The sequence below is a fragment of the Anser brachyrhynchus genome, assembly GCF_964034855.1.
Source record: "Anser brachyrhynchus genome assembly, chromosome: 23".
Lineage (NCBI taxonomy): Eukaryota > Metazoa > Chordata > Aves > Anseriformes > Anatidae > Anser > Anser brachyrhynchus.
Genome location: NC_137716.1, coordinates 1,994,832 through 2,012,460, shown reverse-complemented (window position 1 = coordinate 2,012,460; position 17,629 = coordinate 1,994,832). Strand labels below are relative to the sequence as shown.

The window sequence follows — 17,629 nt, the reverse complement described above, 5'->3', positions numbered from 1 at the left end:
GTCGTTACAGGCGGGCGCGGTTCCGCGCGCAGGCGCGTAGGCTGCCGGCTGGGGCGTTCGGCTCTGCGCGCGTGCGAGCTGCGTTTCCCTCCCCTTCTCCTCAGCGCGTCCCTTCTCCGCCACCATTTTGTGTTGTGACTCCGGCTTTCCGCTGTCGCCTTTATCCCGTCTCGCTCCACGCGTGCGAGTCGAAACGACGGCCCCATGGCGGAGAGCCAGCCAGCGGCCGGGCAGGGCGAGCCTGTGGCCCCAGGTGGGCCCGGAGGCCCCAGCTCGGAGCCGGAGACCCGGCGGCTGAGCGAGCTGCGCGTGATCGACCTGCGGGCAGAGCTCAGGCGCCGCAACTTGGACAGCGGCGGCAACAAGAGCGTCCTGACCGAGCGCCTCAGGAAGGTGAGTGGGCGCCGCGCGCGGGCCGCCTGATGGCGAGGCGCAGCCGGCGCCTGCGCGGCCCCGGCCCTCCCGGCGCCGCTGAGGAAAATGGCGCCAAGCGGCGGCGGGGCTGCGGCCGGGCCCCGGGCGTGCTTCGGGGCTGCCCCCCCGGGCCCGACGCGAGCGTTCCGCACGGGACGAACGTCCCTGAGGGTGCTGGCCGCTGCTGGCAGCGTGGGGGTGAGTGGCGTTGCCGGCTCTACTGCGAGCCCTACTCCAGTCCCTAGACCTGCACGGCGCAGTGTGCGTGCTGTGGCACTCGGCTCAGGTGTTTCCAGTGCCGTGCAACGGTGGGTTGTCTGCCCTCCGTTGAGCTTCTGCGTTTACAGTTCTGTGCACTGGGCTTTTTGCAGTGTATTGATTTTTCTGACTTTCGGAAGAAGTTGGCAACGTGGGCGCCACATCCTAATCAGAATACTTGGGATGCAAGTTGCACATAGACATCTTCCGCAGGATGCTGTCTCCAGGATCCAAGGCTCTTACTGTGTCATGACATCCTGGTGCTTGTGTACCTGTGCATTGTTGCAAATGCCATACCGCTGACTACCACAACCTAGTTGGTCGGATATTGCTTTACTTCCCAAGCTTCTGCTCTGTTTTTAACTAAAACTGAAACAGTATTTTTATTTTTTGGCTATAGGTTACACTGCTGACTGCCTTCCAGAAACTTTATGCCAGCACGTTACAATTTTACGTGTGCTAGATGCTTTGACGCTGGTGTCTTTTTATTGCATATCCAAGTTCCTTCTGTGTAAATCAAAGTGTTAAATTCTTGTTTCATTTTTTTTTCTGCTGGCTGGTGTACAGTGTGTAAAATCAACAGAGAAACACAAATAGATTTTTTATATCTGTTTTTATATCTATCTTTATTTTTTTTTCCTGAATAGGCTATTGAAGAGGAAGGGGGGAATCCTGATGAAATTCCGGTAGTTTCAGAAATTGTCAACAAGAAAACTTCCAAAAGAAGCAGCAAAGGTACAGGGGATTTAGAGAAGATCTTCACCTGCCTCCCCATTGGGTTTTCTGTTAGATTTTATCCGTGAACCAGAATCTTGCTAATCTCTTTTTAAGTCTGCCTTGCCTTTTGGAAAAGCGCACTGTATAATTTTGGTATTGTTGTGCACTGAATGTTTTGCAGTTGCAAGGCTGTAGCTAACAGTACTTGCCTGAGCCAGATTTGGATAAATCCAGTCTTCTGGAAAAGCTGGAACACAGCTGAAGTTTCTGTTCCTTGGTTCTGACCTTTAATGCCATAACGCCTTATTTTAAAATAGGTGATTATTTCTTTACATGACTGTACCTTTACTTTTGAGAAACAGTGTAAGTTTTTTTTTTTTTTTTTTCCCCCAAGGTAGAAATACAGAGTTTCTAGCAAATTCAAAACGACCTCTGTAGTTTGTTGTGCTTACGTTTCATAGCTAGTAGCAGTCTTGTTTTTTCCCCCAGAAAACCAGATTTTAATCGATATCGGAAGTTTGATTTTTTTTTTTTCAAGGCTTTCCATAGGGAAGGACGTGTGTAGACATAATTTCTGGATGGTGAGAAATAGTCTTACATAATGCTTATTTTTCTAAAAATAGTTTGCTATTTTTCTATAATTTAATTACGTTAGCACAGTTTGAGCTTCTGTTGTAATCAAGTAATGTTGAAACTTGCTTTCATATTAGAGCTGAACAGAACAGTTATTTAAAATGAAAGATTATAATTAGGTACTTAATTTTGGTTTATATGAAATGTAAATTTTTGAGATGAAGCTTAAACATTTTACTATTTTTTTTGACTCAGATTTTTGTTGATGCATCCAACATTGTATTTACTTGCAAACTAAAATGGGTAATCATAACTGCAAAGAAAATGTCACAATTGTCAGTCAGTTGTGAAAAAATAAGAAAAAGTAGGTAACTAAGTTGAATGGAATACGTATTCTGATGGAAAAATGCAACTTGAAGATGCATGTTTGTACCTTTTTAAATTCTAACAATCAGTGTTGCTAGGACGTAGACCAGATGAAGAGGGAGTTGAAGACAATGGCCTGGAAGAGGATTCTGGAGATGGACAGGTATGCGAAGCTGTGTTGGAAGTGAAGCAATAATGGTGTTGTTTTCAAGTTACAATGACTATTATATATACTACTTTTCTTTTTACAGGAGGATATCGAAGCAAGTTTGGATAACTTGCAGGATATTGACATGATGGATATTAGTGTGTTAGATGAAGCTGAAATAGATAATGGCAATGCTGTAGATTGCGGAGAGGATTGCAGTGCTGATAATATTCTTGACTCGCTGTCTGACAGTAAAGAAAATGCTGATGCAGAAACGAAAGATCTTCCAGATCAGCCTACAGCATATGCTGTACGTAACTTGGAGGTATCCCCACAATTTTCTGAAATTAAAGAAGAATCAAGAGAAATACCAGTAGCGATGGTATGCATCTCTTATGTGTGTGGAATCATTTTTTTTTTAAATAGTATAACTAGTTAGAGTGTAGTTGAAGTGATTTGGGTCTCTACTGGTTCTCATAATCATTGCTTTTTCTTCTTTTACATATGTGGAAATATCATTCTTGATTTTAAATGCTTAGATGTTGTTTGTGTGCATTGTATTACTGTACAAATTAATAATGCTTTGAACTCAGTACATCGCCTTATACTTGCAATCACATTTTCATATCTTTATGTAGGAGGATATGTGAGACAAATAAGGCTGCAGCATTTATATTTCACTTCAGCTAAACAGCAGCGTAGATATATTCTGGATACTTTTTTTCTTGGTTAGGATAACAGTCTTAGCTTACTTAGGTTTTGAAAGTATTTTTGTATTGGCTTTCTGTGTTTGTCTGTTACACTGCTGTTATGAAGTTGCTCATAGGGGCAAGAAGATAAACTTTTTCCTCAAAGTCAAGTGTTTACCTTCTGAAACATATGACAAAAGGCTCAAAAAGTTATTTGTATCCAGTCTGATAGGGAAGTGTAGTTCTTTGTTGTGTGTACACATTGTTTCATCAGTCTAGACTATAAAATTCCAAAATGGGTATTTTTTCCCCCCCTATGTCTTTAAGCTGCAGAAGTAAACAACCCTCCATCTCCAGTCATTTCCCCTTTCCCTCATGCAAGTCAAGGGAGAATAATGAAAAAGTTTTTTTTTTCAGCGTTAAAAGTGCCAGAGTTTAGGTCAACTCCTGCAGTCTTCTTTTCTCAGTAAAAAACATGGTTATCTAGTCACATAGACTTCTTGGCTCTATGTTCCTGCTGTAAATAAGAGAGAAAAAGAAACATTGCTGCCAGAATCAAAGACCTTAAAAGATTTTGAGGCAACCAACATATTTCAGAGGTAATGGGAAAGCTTATTCATATGGTGGGGATGGGTAAGAGGTGTGGGAGTCATCAGTCAGGTTTTTAACCTCTTTGGTTGTTTTGCATGCTGAGAGATTTGCTTGATAGTTGTCAGAGGAAATATAATTTCTAATCTTTGATTTCTCAGTCAGATTTTGTTTGGAATACCGTTCTTTTATAGCTAATGAAATGCTTTCTGTTTTTCAAGGTAGAGGCTGAAGACGTTGGAAACAGTTTCAATGCTGCTTCATCTGATTTAACTGTAATAAAGGTAAATTGTGTACGTACACGTACAGCTTCGAGTCTTGTTATCCATTGTATAAACTATCTTGATACCTTATATTTAACTTCCTTTAAAAGAGTATGTATCCCGTTTTGACAATAAAGCTGAAACTGAGCTGTTCTGAAATATGGGCCTCATTTCCAGGTCATTCATTCATGGTTGAGTAAGGACACTTGTAGCTTCAAGTGAGGCTGGTGGTTCTTTCAATACCACTTTCAGAAGGCAGACTTTGTAAAGTAGACTCTAGAGAAGGATAACACAAAGATAAAATACGGTCTATGTCACTTATATTTGGTAATTTATATACCCATATTAATGTGAGTAGGGTTGTAGAAGTATTACTGTGTTGTATGTTTAAAAAAAAAACAAACAAATGTTATCAGTGTTGTAGTTGCTTGAAACTGACCACCAGTTTGCGGCGTCTGTATTTGAGAAATAATGAAATACTACTGTTTCATAAAGCATGAAAACCTTTAAAAAGTAATGTTAAACCATCTTGTGAGAAATTTATTTAAAATTCAATAATTTCAAAGTAGAAATGGTATAAATCATAGTAATGCTTTCCTCCGAGGTGTAGGGGGGTAAGCAATAACATCTTGACCTTTTTTTTGAATACTGATATTTCTCTCTCTCTGTTGCTTTTCTCCACAGGAAACTGAAGAATTACCTCTGGAGCCAGGTACTGTGGTGTTTTTTTTTTTTAATAGATGTATTGTGTTGGGAGGGGGAGGGTCCAGGGCTTTGAAACAGTTTCATTTTTCATTTAATTCTTTTTGTATTCCTGTTTATTTTTTAATGCATTACCGTAGTGTACCTTGTTATGGTGGACAATCCAGGTCATGCACGATCATAGAGATTGGAAACCCAGTCATATCACCAGATCTGTAGAGAACTACTTTTTGAAAACTTGTATTTAATGGGAGGAAATAGTTGTATAGAGCTCTCAACTACAACGGATTTAAAGAATGAGCCTTAAAGATGCAAAGGTTCTGAATATAAAACAGATCTTGTGATATCACACTATATTGCAGTTCTGTGAATAAATAAAGGAATGCAGGTAATATAAAACTTTGGTAAAGAACATAAATTCTGGTGACTGAATGTCAGAAGAAGGAATAGAGTGTCGTCATGGGAATTTTCTACAGATCATACTCGCATTCTGGGACTGCGAACACACTCATGCACCATCAGAAGATGCCCAATTTTCGTGTTGGACTGTCTGCTAAAAGAATTTCACAGAAATTTGGAAATTGAACTCTCAGTGCATTGATATGTTCAGTTAAGCATCCTGGACTTTGGAAGCTAACTAGAGAAGAAACAGAGCTGAACGATTTCATGAAGAATACCAAGGATCAGCCAGAAGGTTTTTGTTAAATCTGTGGGGACGTTTTTCTTCCCTGTTAACATTTTAGGGCTGATAAGGTAGTTTGTCAGACTGCAGTTAGCATAGCACTTTTAACACTGTGTACACTAGGGTTTTCCAATCTCTGTGTAGCTTAGAAGTTCTCTTGGTGTTAGTGTGGCAGCCATGCCAGTTCCACATTTGTGATTGCTGTATTTCCCTGGTGATTAAATCTTGTGCCATTCTATTCCTGTTAAATCCGTAGAAAATGAGAAAATACTCGACATTTTGGGGGAAACTTGTAAATCTGAACTACTTAACGAAGAAACTTCCGAAGTGGAGCAGCCACATGCACAGGAAGCAAGTAACGTGGTGCCAGGCAAGAGGCTAGCAGAGGAAGAGGATGTTCTTGCTGCCGCTCAGTTGGAGGAAGATGCTTTAGATTTGGACAGCAAATCGGCACAAGCTATGTCAAGGAAGGAGGCAAAGCGTTTAGTTGTAGCAAAAGGGGAGAGAAGTGAACAGACAATAGAGGAAGAGAAACTGGACTCTGAATCTTTAGTATTAGAGACCCTAAGCGATCAGAGTAGCAAACGATTCCAAGGCCTGGAAGCCTCTAGTGGGGAAACAGCGGAAAAAGGCGCAGGTCCTGAAGGCAAAGATAGCAAAGAAGATGCCAAGAAAACAGAAGACAAAGCTAATTCTGAGGAATCCCCTGCTACTAGAGAGTCCTCAACCAGTGAGGGCGGTGATCAGAAAAAGAGGTTTGTTTTTTCTCCGTTATAGACCAGATGCTATCTTTTTTCATTGGTCGTTAAGTGATGCGAATAAGCTGTTTCCTTCAATTGGCCACCAAGACTCATGAAATTGTAGCCTATTCCTAAAGAATCTGTTTTATTTCTCCTTGTGCAGACTTTTTTAAACGCAGAGGGTTTGATTTCTTTCCTTCCTCAACCTTCAAAGGTTGTTTTCTTAAATTATTTTAATTTCAGTCATCTGCAAAACAGAATTAATTGTCCGTTCAAGTATACGAGTCCCATATTTTCTCTTGTTTTTCAAAAAATTTGAATGGTATCTTTTATTTCAGAAATAATTCACTGGTAGGTATCAAATTCTAGCGTGCAATGTAGAATTTCATTTATGCTCTTGCTTGTTTGGATAACGGGATGTTTTGTCTTTAGCCCTGTTGAGGAGGACAGAGATACAAAGATAATCTCAAGAGATGAGAAAGGTATGTTTTGTATTTTTTTTTTGTTTAAAAAAAAAAAAAAGTACGTGTGACTGAAAAATTTTTCTTGGTCAAATTTAATCATTTCTTTGAAGTCAGTTTTCGTAAGTGGATGTATGAAGGAGTGAATGGAGCAATTGTAGTTATTAATTTTAAATACTTTGACTTGCTTTTCTTGTGATCTTTGGTTTCGTTTTAGTGTGTAAGTGTGCACGTATCTTCACTGTAGTTTTTGTACTGGAGTCTCCCACTAGGTTTCTGAAGTGGTGGTAGGTACTGACAAGAATGGTATTTGTCAGAAAATGTCAAAGATGTGTAATCTCTATACTCTGTATGGTGTTTCTGGTGAACTGTGAATTTCAGTTCCTAATTGACAAAGTAGAAAAAGTTCTGTTGTGAATTAATGTTTAATACTTCGTAGTTCTCATCAAAGTGATTGAAATGTAGGGGGAAATGTGTAGATGAAAACTCATTAAGACTGTTGAAATGCATGTCAGGTGTGGAGGTCAAGAGTTAGTTTTTGAAGGCTGCAGTGTGTTAGGTGATTTTAAGATTGTTTAGAAGAGGTAGAGTTAAAATCGTGCTTAAAGTGGTTCATGAAGAGAAAAAGTGGAGTTTGTAGAGCACTTGCTTTTTCACTGTTGCATTCCTGTGTAAATGTATTTTTTCTTTTTCAATGTTTGGCTTTTTTTTCTTTTGTAAATTAGGTCGTGCAGGTAGTGGTTCTGGCAGAAATTTGTGGGTTAGTGGACTTTCTTCATCTACTAGAGCTACGGACTTGAAGAATCTTTTCAGCAAGTATGGAAAGGTATGTAGCAGATATGCAAGCTAACAAATTGTTTAATCAGTGTTTGGTTTATAGTTTTTCAGAGCTTATGTGCAATAATCTTAAATTTAACCTTTTTAGCTCTGTTCATGTTGCTGTTGACTTAGGTGTAACACTGGTAGCATTACATTTAGAATAAATATAAAGAAGAAATTCTTCGTGATGAGGGTGGTGAAGCACTGGAACAGGCTGCCCAGAGAAGTTGTGGATGCCCCATCCCTGGAATTGTTCAAGGCCAAGTTGGATGGTGCTTTGAGAATCCTGGTCTAGTGGGAAGTGTCCCTGCCTAGACAATTCTGTGATTCTGATATTTCTGTCAAATGTTCCTTAGTGAAGCACTTCTAGAACATCATGGACACGATACGGGTCACGGACAGTATACGGGTCAGATTAAAATGTGAAATGAGCTTAACAATGTTGTTGTCTTAAAACACTAATGGAATATTGTGTGCCAAGAATGTTTCCTCCCTGTTAAAAGTGGATAGGTACTATACTATTACCAATACATGGAGCTGCTCAAATGATAAGTTAAAATTCATTTTGTGATGGATCTGCAAATGCAGAACAGATGTGTATATATATATATTTTTTTTCCCCCTGTAGGTGGTTGGTGCAAAAGTAGTGACAAATGCTCGCAGTCCTGGTGCTCGTTGTTATGGCTTTGTTACAATGTCAACATCTGAAGAAGCCACCAAGTGTATTAGTCATCTCCACAGAACAGAGCTGCATGGAAAAATGATTTCTGTGGAAAAGGTAAATGGTAGCTATTGCGTGATAGTATAATGAAAATAAAAGTGCATAAGTTTAGTGCCTGTCTTCTATTATTAAAAATATTTCTGGCTGAAATTCTAGGCGAAAAATGAACCAGCTGGGAAAAAGCCTGCAGACAAAAAGGAAGGCGAAGCAAGGAAGGAAAAAGACAGGCACCATTCAGCAGATTGCAAATCTGAGAAGTAAAGTGTTTTTTTATATTTTCCTGTTTAAAACTCGTTTGAAACGCAGCCATGTGACAGAAGGGAACAGTAATTGTAATAAGTCTTGATTTGCTTCATGCTGCATCTGAAATAGTAATAATACTAGGAAATTTGAAATTGCTGTTCTGTAGCAATAAGCACACCTTGATTGGCTCTCTGTTCAGAAATACAAAGCTTTTCAGGTTTTATCAACAAAACTTGTCAGTTACATGAGGAGATAGTTCATTTTTACGTTAACTGGTATTTTTTGTCAGAACTGTTAGTCCCGTAATCTGATTCTGACTTGGCCTGTTCTTTTAACTGACAAATCTTTCTAGTAATTTGTCTTTTTGATGGACTGTTTGCATGGCTAGTAAGCTGTGTTTCAATATTTGTTTTTCAAGTGCTCTGGCTTTTTTGAAAGAGGCATTTTGCTTTACTACACTTTGTTCTCTCATAAAATTATAAAAGACTTGGTAAAAGAGATGCTTTGGCAGACTGGTCTGCTTTGCATCAGGTGCTAAAGGTGTCTGTTCATAAAAACTTCTTTTCTAGTGGGGATCAAACCTATACCTGGGTGGGCCCTCTTCTCCCTGTTCTGTGTGTGAATGTTACTTATAGGCAGAACAGAAGGCTTTTATTTCTGGCACTCAAATGCCGAATACTCAGAGAGATCATCTGTAGTTTCTTCCTTTTAGACAGCTTTAGTGTAGTATTGTTTGCTAGTCTTAAACACATGTACAAGTATGCATTGACATACTGCAAATGCTCAGCAGCATGGAAGACACTGGACTGTGTTTTTGAGTGTTTTCTTTTTTTTTTCTTTTTACGTGATTGACTTGATCAGTAAGAATGGTTATGTAGCACTTCTTGTTAGAATTTATATTAAAGCAAAGTTTGTCTATAGGTCTGTTGGTATTAAAAAGGAGGAGAAGACTGACAAAAAAGATGATGCTAAGAAATCAGAAAAAGACGGAAAAGATGAAGGAAAAGAGAAAGATGATCAGAAAGCTGGACCCTCTGATCGATCTAGGGCAGGCAAATCAGGTAATTCTAGTGGTCCTTCAGAAATACATTCAAAGATACTTGTTTTATTTTTAAAGAAAATAAGTTGATAAAAGCTTCATCATAGTTGCTAATACTGTATTTCACATCCAAAAAAGTTTCCTTGATTGGCTAACAAGCATTAAAACATTAAGAACTGTGGCTGGTCAGAAAACGTCCAACTTTTGCATGATTCATAATTTAGTAAAAAGACTGAACTGTACTTTGCAATACTTTGTTTTCCTGATTGACAAAAAAAGCCATACCACAAAATACCTTAGAACTTTTTTTTATTTATTCCAACTTTGAATGCTAGTAGCTTAGCAACACAGTTTTTGTTAGTGGGCCTTAAAGGATGCATATGGTAATCTGTGAATTTTATGGAACCGTCACTGGGTTTAGAGCTGATGCAGTGTTTTTTTTGTTTTGTTTTGTTTTTTGTTTGTTTGTTTTTTCTTTTCAAATGTGGCAAAAGTATGTATTTTGCAGACCTAAGAACAAACTTAAATTTGTTTTTTTTCTAACTGCCATCCCAGGTAGAAAGTGCTACTTATAAGTTTACTGCCCACACCCCCAACTTAGCAAAATGTCGGTAAGCTACTTAAATCATAAATACATTCTTCCATAGGACATTCAAGAACCTCAGTAAAATAACTCTTTACTACTTCATATCATAATGGTCTAAACTATTGCAAGAATTTTTGAATGTCTTGGGTATTATTTATTCCTTGGGCATATTTTTGTTTTCTAGCAAGTCGAGGAACTGAAAGGACTGTAGTAATGGATAAATCCAAAGGAGAGCCAGTTATCAGTGTGAAAACTTCTGCATCGAAAGAGAGGGTAAGTACAGCTTTCAGAGAAGTATTTTTATAATAATAGGTATAAACCAACTTTATATGCAAATAATTGAAGGTTTTTTTTGCCTTGTGTATTGGGAACAGCTATCCTTTTATTGCATTTTACAAAACGTTAAGATGATGATGTGAAAATAAATGCTTATATCTCGCCATATTATAGTCAGTTGCTGCTGCTGTAGTTGAGGTAGTAGAAATGTACTTTGTAAGCGAAGTTAAGATAATATATTTCAACCAGTATGGTGACCAGTGACCTTTAAAGTGGTATATCATTTCTCACCAGTGCAAGTCAGATCTTGTGCCTCTAATATTTATATATATTTAAACTCTTTAGAAGTTCTAGCCAGATTCTGGGTGCTTCTCCCTGACTTTTCTGTGGAATTTCAATATTATTTGCCTTTGGGAAGCTGTGAGAGCCTGTTTTGTTCAAGTTGGCATAAGGTGGGCGTTTTGCCTAGGAAATCTAGCTACAAGTGGTCTAAAAGCTAACGTATTGTTTTGATTTAACTCAGAGTACGAAAAGCCAGGATCGTAAATCTGAGAGCAAAGAGAAACAAGATATTTTATCATTTGATAAAATCAAAGAACAGCGAGAACGTGAACGTCAGAGACAGAGAGAGAGAGAAATCAGGGAAACGGAGAGGCGACGGTGAGTTTTTCACTTCTAAACTTTGAATGGCATTTACTCATACCTCTCTTACCCGTGTTTTTTGAACAGGCTTCAACATAGTTGTGTGCTGGACCTTCCACATTTGTATATCAGATGAATTTGATAGTAAACTATTGCTAGAACAAATGCAATGCCAAATTATGAAGATTTTTATTACTGAAACCAGTTGTCTCTAAGCCTGTGCTTCTAAGGAGACTCTCCTGAATAACAACTTTTGTAGGTACTTTCAGGTCTGTTATTCTACTCAGTCAGAATTGAATTTTCATATACATGTGTTTTCCCTGAAAGTTTGTAACTACTTCCTAAATACTTCCTCAGTTCTGCATTAGGACATGCTGTGCTCTATGAAAGCTTTTTCAGTCTAACTTAGAGTAGCTGCTGTGTTATTTATGCAGAATCCTTATCCTTACTACTTTTTTTAACCTATATGGACTAATTTTTTGTTTAGGTGGCTGTGATTTAGTTGAATATACACCATTTGTGTTTAAGCAGCTAGTGGGAAGAATATAACTTTCTAAAAAGGCAAACAAATACAAACACCCAAAACAAGCAATAAAGCCTAGACTCAAGATAATTGAAAACAAAATATCTGCTCTTTTAATTAGAGAGAGAGAGAGGCGAGAACGAGAACAACGGCTTCAAGCCATTCATGAACGGGATGAAAGACAGAGGCTCCAGAGAGAGCGGGAACGACTTGAATTTCAAAGACAGCGTCTTGACAGAGAACGCTTGGAGAGGGAGAGATTGGAGAGAGAAAGAATGCACATAGAGCAGGAAAGAAGGAGAGAACAGGAACGAATCCAGCGAGAGAGAGAAGAGCTGCGACGTCAGCAGGAACAGCTACGCTATGAACAAGAACGGCGATCTGCAATGAGAAGGCCATATGATCCTGATGGCAGGTAATAATAACTGGGATGAGATACTGAAGTCTTTGGCCACATCCATGTACAGATACTTAGGCTTTAGAATACTCTAATTTGAAAATACTCTTGCTGTAACTGTCATTGGGGTTCACAACTGAAAGCTTTCTACTTTGTTGCTGTTAACAGTTCAATATTGATCTTTAGAAAAAGTAAATGTTGTACTTAAGTACCTGTAAGCACAACTTTATTATAGAAGATTTGAAAGAATTGGGAACTATTTTTCAAAGACGAGTGACTGAGAATAGAAATCCTTCACTTAAATGGGTATAGAATGTGATGGAACAGTCTTAGGTTGTGCCAAGGGAGAATTAGATGACACATTAGGAAAAATTTCTTAATGGAGCGGGTGGTCAAGCATTGGAACAGGTTGCCAGGGAAGTAAGTGGTGGAGTCCCCATCCCTGGAGGTATTTTAAGAGGCATGTGGACATAGCACTAAGGGACATGGCTTAGTGATGGGACTTGGTAGTTCAGGTAGACGGTTGGACTTGATGATTTTGAAGGTCTTTTCCAACTTGGGTTATTCTGTGTTTCTAAACTCTAAAACAGGGATGCCAGCAGGAACAGGTACTTACTAGACTCCTCTCACGTCCAGCTGTGCTGAGGTTACACTTTTTGTATGGTGTTCATGCAACTAGCTTCCTTTCTGAAACTGAAATGTGATGTCAGTTTAACACTTCAGAGTTTTTAATTATAAATCAAAAATAACTTTTTGAATAATTGGACTGAATGAGGTTTGATCTCAAGATCTTGTTCAAGAGAGCAAGAAAGGAAGACTGCTTTGAGACTTCTGTTGTGTCTTTTCTTTCAGGCGAGATGATCCTTACTGGCCAGAGACAAAGCGAATGGCAATGGATGATAGGTACCACTCTGAATTTGGTCGTCAGGACCGCTTCCATGACTTTGACCACAGGGATCGTGGCCGATACCAAGATCATTCTTTGGACAGGTCAGTAAGGAGGAGGCTCTTCTTTCTATGCCTTTATGGAAATTAGGTGTCTTTTCCTGGCTTACTAATGGCTTGAACAGTGCTAAAAACAAATGACCCTTTTGCATTTCTTGTGTCTAAGTTTATACATGCTTGCAATTCTGTCTCCCTCACTTAATATATATTAAAAAAGGTTGCTTAAATACTATAAGCTAATTTCTGTTGTCTGTGGTGGTGCTGAGGGAGATCCTGTAACTTCTCTCAAGATGGATGGAAATCTGATTTGTGAATCCCCATTCATTAGCCAAAGATTTAGCAGTTTCCTTTGCTTTAAAACTTTCCCTACTTTCATCTTCACAGCCTAGCTTACACTGACTTTACTTCTACAGTCTACAAAAATGCTTTCTGCATAGTGCTGTTGACACTTCTGGTTTATTCTCAAAGGAGCTTTGGCAAGAACTGTTCTACTTTGCTTTTGCTTGTAACTCATTTCTGATGCTGGTTGGTTCACTCTATATTATTCCTTGGTTCAAGGCCTGGCACAGTGTTCTTCCCTTAGGTTCCTGACCGTGTCTCAGTGACACCTTGCTTACTAATATTACTGTAAGTGTTACTTTGATGTCTTTGTATGCTAGGTTGTTGAAACAAAAAATCATTTAAATATCTTACAGCCAAACAAGTATTGGTGTTCTCAGTTTTAAAGCCTAACAAAGATAAATTTCCACATGCTACTTCATAAAAACACCAGAACTATGATTGCTATGTTGATTTGACTGAAACTTCTTCTCTTACTTTCTTCAAGAAGAGAAGGTTCGCGAGGGATACCGGATCGAGATGGGCAGGTGGGTCATACCCGAACAATCACTTCAGTTTAAAAAACAAACCAGTCCCAAAGCAGAAGCAGCACAATGTGCATGATACCCATTTCTTAAATGGAATTACCACTAGAATTAAACAGTATGTGTTCAGTCACTAACTGACTTAGTCTAGTAACGTGCTAACATAAGTTACTTGCTCACTAGGGCATTTAGCCATAATTGAGGAAAAAATCCTCAGAGTGATTAGAGCTGCAGTATGGTGTTTCTTCAGACCAGAATATGATATGTGGTGATAGAAGTTTTGTTTAACAATCGTAGGTGACTGCAATATGTAAAGAGGTAAATGCTGTAGTAATGTATCCATAGTTGGCAAGGATTCCCTTCTCTGATGTGTATCTAAACGGTATGTAGAAAATAAGTGGTGCCATGATGCGACAAGACTGTAAAAGGACAAGTGTGAAAACTGGTATCACAAAGGTATACTAAAACTTCCCTTCCTTCCTCTCTTCAGAAACGAGGGAGGCATTCTAGTAAAGGAAAAAAAATCTGTAGCCAGAATTTAAGCCTTAAAAAAAAAAAAAAGCACCGGCACAACCATATACAAAGCTTCCACCTACCAATAACTGGAGTAGAATACGTACCGTGAAACAAAATTAGTGCCTCAAGTGAACTGTACACAGTAGCAACTATGGAAACAGTGAAGCATGAGACAGCTGTTTTATTTTCTGGCACATAATGAAACTGCAACCTCTGAGAAGCTGAAATTTTGATATCATAAAAGAAACCTGCATCAATTCTTAGCAGAACTCTACCATTTGCTTTCCAGCATTACCCAGATGAACGCCATGGAGGGCCAGACCGTCATTCCCGGGACTCCCGGGATAGTTGGGGTGGCTATGGGTCTGACAGAAGAATGAATGAAGGGAGAGGGATACCTCCACAAACCCGGTTAGTGTGTAAGAAATAAGGGAAGCAATTTATTGAATCATAATTCTAATGCTCGGTAAACCTTTGAAGGGGGTGACAGTGGAAGCAGTTTCCCAAGTGTGAATACTTTCTCCAGGTAGTTTCTTCAAACATCTATTCTCATCTGAATAAGCAAGGAATTTAGTGAGTGAAGAGGTACTGCCCAGGTAGCTCAGCTGGAAACTGGTTCTCTTGTAAATTTCCTTTTCTACAGATAAGATTGAGTCCTATGCTAGATGGTCCAATAGTGCCCACAAAAGTTGCATTTGTGACTAACAGGTTTTAAGGAAATTGATTTTCTTTCCTGCAGTAGTGGGGGACTGAGACTGTTCTTAGTGGTCTTCAAATCAGTGAGTTGTCAAGCTAGGTGTATTTCAGATGCATAACGTTCAGTTCTACATAAATACACCAGATAGAGGAATGGTGGCTGATTAATTGCTCCCTGTGTAAGTGCTTTAGTATATTGTGATGCTAAATATGTCTGTAGATTGGAAAAAAATGGGCTTTGTGTGGAGGATGTTGTTCAGCAAGTTTCTCATTGTTTGACTTTGAACAGTTCTTACTGCAATGACTGGGTGGATACAGATACAGCTTGACTAATGCCTTAATACACTCTTTTATGGGGTATGGTGTTTGGCCTTACCCTATGCTGTTAAATTGATAAGGGACACACCTAGAAGACTTTCTTTTATTTTTTTAAGAGATGGACGTGACTGGGGAGATCATGGTCGAAAGTTAGAGGGGCATCAAGATCGTTCATGGCAGGGAAATGTGGATGGAGGAATGATGGGACGGGATCATGAGAGATGGCAAGGTACACTTGCTGCTTACCAGTGTGATTGTGGTTTTTCTATGAATTACTGCTGCTGAACTTCTAGTGGTAGTTAAAATTCCTACAGAGCTTTAACAACATTGGCAAGAAAGCAAATACAATTCTGGAAACAAAATGTTGCTTTTTTAATAGGAAAACATGAATACCTCCCCCCCCCCTTTTTTTTTTTCATTAGGTGGTGATAGAAGCATGCCTGGTCAGTCAGGACCAGGCCATGTGATGAATCGAGGAGGGATACCAGGGTAAGAAGCTGTGTTTGGACTGCTTATGAATGTTTCACAATAGCTGACATCTGAATAAGACACTAAAATCCTGTGTCAATAGTATAAAATAATGCTTTCAGATTCTACCCAAGTATGGATTTGCAAGTAGAAAAAAAAAATAAGCAAATGCCTTTTCTCAGATTTGTAGTAGTATTTAGTTGTGTCCAATTTTGAATTTGCCTGGTCTTGTTTTAGGCGTGGAGGCTTCACACAAGGTGGAAACCAGAGCCAGATAATGCAGAGTGGTGGAATACAAGGAGGTTTTGCAGGCCAGGAGAGAACAAACAGACTGACTGAAACCCGTTTTACCCGCCGCTACTGAAAGCGCTATAAATAATATATATTTATATATATAAATATATAAATATATATATTTTTTTAATACAAGATGACAATGGTGGTGAATTCTATTAAGCAGGGTCACCTTGAATTTGTGCTTACGAAAGCAAGATTGCTGCCATATTGTAGCCAAATATATCAGCTGTTTATTTTGTTGTTGTGAATGTGTTCTTGGACAAGTGTTAGTTAAAGTTTCTTTTAGTGAAACATTCCATTTTTCAAAAATAATAAAACCAGATTATGGCTAACAATTCCATCTTCCTGTAGTCTTCCTTGGCGCACAGGACGAGGTGCTGTGCAGTCAGGTGCTTCTGGGGAAATGGCGAGCAGCAGTGGGGGGAGAGTGTTGTCTGTAGGTCGGGAGAGGCAGCAGGGGGGACATGGAGGGAGAACGCTGCTCCCAGAGTGCGGGGAGTTTCAAGGTTCCCTAGTTCTCATTACAGAGCATCTTCAGTTGCCAAACTCGTATCGATTGGTTTTCACAGTCCATTTCTGCCTCAAGCTTACCACGACCTTTCCCTGCTGGAAAACTTCATCCCAAACAGTTTAGCTCAGACTGAATGAAGCAGAGGAAAAGCATACCCTTCTGCCCATTTTAAACTGCACTTGACTGCTGTACTTTCTCTAGGAGGTTTTCCTCTCCCTCTTTCTGAAGCACAGAGTTGATACTTGTCAGGGAGGCTTTTTACCATACGTCTGCTTTCTCTTTATTTAAGGAAAAGGCGCTACCGATGGTTACCCTGACAGTTGAGGCTTGCCAGAGTGCAGAAGGCAACTCCACCTCTCTACTGACCATGCCAGCTGTGGCATGTCTTTGTTCCCTTGCAGATGTGGAAGCCAGGCGATGGGAGCCTTGATGCTGTTCTTCAGGGGCCTCTCTCCCTGCTGCTGGGTCTAGCAACCTCGAGAAGGAAGCTTCTTAGGTGCAGGTGTGGTGTACCTGGGAAGAGGAGTGGAACAAGCAATGGAAGAATGTCGGGGAGTGTGTGCATGCTGAAGAACAGCAGCTTGTGCTGTGGGTGGGTGCTGAAGGTCGCAGCCTACAGTTGGTTTCTAGCCTGGCTTCTAAGGGTTAGCACAGAGGTTGTGCACAGAGATGCTTGGTATTATCTGCAAGAGGAATCTGCCGAAATCACTAAATACTAGCGAAGGGCTATTGCCAAAGGAAGGTAAGAAGTATGCCTCGCTGTTTTCTGCAGCCTTAGGTCTCCCTGTTGCTTCCCTTCTGTCCAGCAAAGGGAGAATGTAACCTGTTTGCAAGCTGCACTGGATGGCTTTGAAGGTGCTATAACAGGTCACCAAAGGCCCGTTCTTTGGGAACCTGTCTGCATGGCCAAGACCTCCTTGGTCAGCCCCAAAACTTCTAAGTTGAATGTATCTTTCTAAAAAATTAGAGATTAGCCTGAGGGCAAAAGATGCTTCTCACTACTTGCGTATCCAAGTCCCTGTGCTGGGGACGGTCGCTGGATGTGTTTGCCTGTATGCTAGGGGAGAAGTCAGGATCGAGTGTTAGTGTTAAGATGAAGTGCTAGAATCAATCTCTATTAATTTAAAATCTTATGTACTGTGAAGCATGCATAGGTATGTATGCAATG

At 39.6% G+C, this 17,629-nt stretch overlaps 1 protein-coding gene across 6 annotated transcripts; it reads left to right on the top strand.

Moving 5' to 3' along the window:
- The first annotated feature begins 35 nt into the window (after positions 1-35).
- On the top strand, positions 36-16,285 carry LOC308181911 (scaffold attachment factor B1-like). Of its 6 annotated transcripts, none has more exons than XM_080565719.1 (21): positions 36-393; positions 1,320-1,407; positions 2,427-2,491; positions 2,580-2,858; positions 3,975-4,037; positions 4,701-4,728; positions 5,657-6,155; positions 6,573-6,622; positions 7,327-7,427; positions 8,049-8,198; positions 8,298-8,398; positions 9,306-9,445; positions 10,194-10,282; positions 10,809-10,945; positions 11,572-11,865; positions 12,700-12,837; positions 13,619-13,658; positions 14,461-14,582; positions 15,302-15,414; positions 15,608-15,674; positions 15,891-16,285. In XM_080565719.1, the coding sequence occupies exons 1-21, from the start codon at positions 205-207 to the stop codon at positions 16,015-16,017; spliced, it is 2,880 nt and encodes a 959-aa protein (XP_080421845.1). In that variant the 5' UTR covers positions 36-204; the 3' UTR covers positions 16,018-16,285. The 6 variants fall into 6 exon arrangements, 5 of the variants coding, with proteins under 5 accessions (XP_080421845.1, XP_080421847.1, XP_080421846.1 ...); XM_080565721.1 differs by having other exon boundaries at positions 2,418-2,491; positions 2,580-2,786; XM_080565720.1 differs by having other exon boundaries at positions 2,418-2,491; positions 2,580-2,801.
- Positions 16,286-17,629: the final 1,344 nt, after the last annotated feature.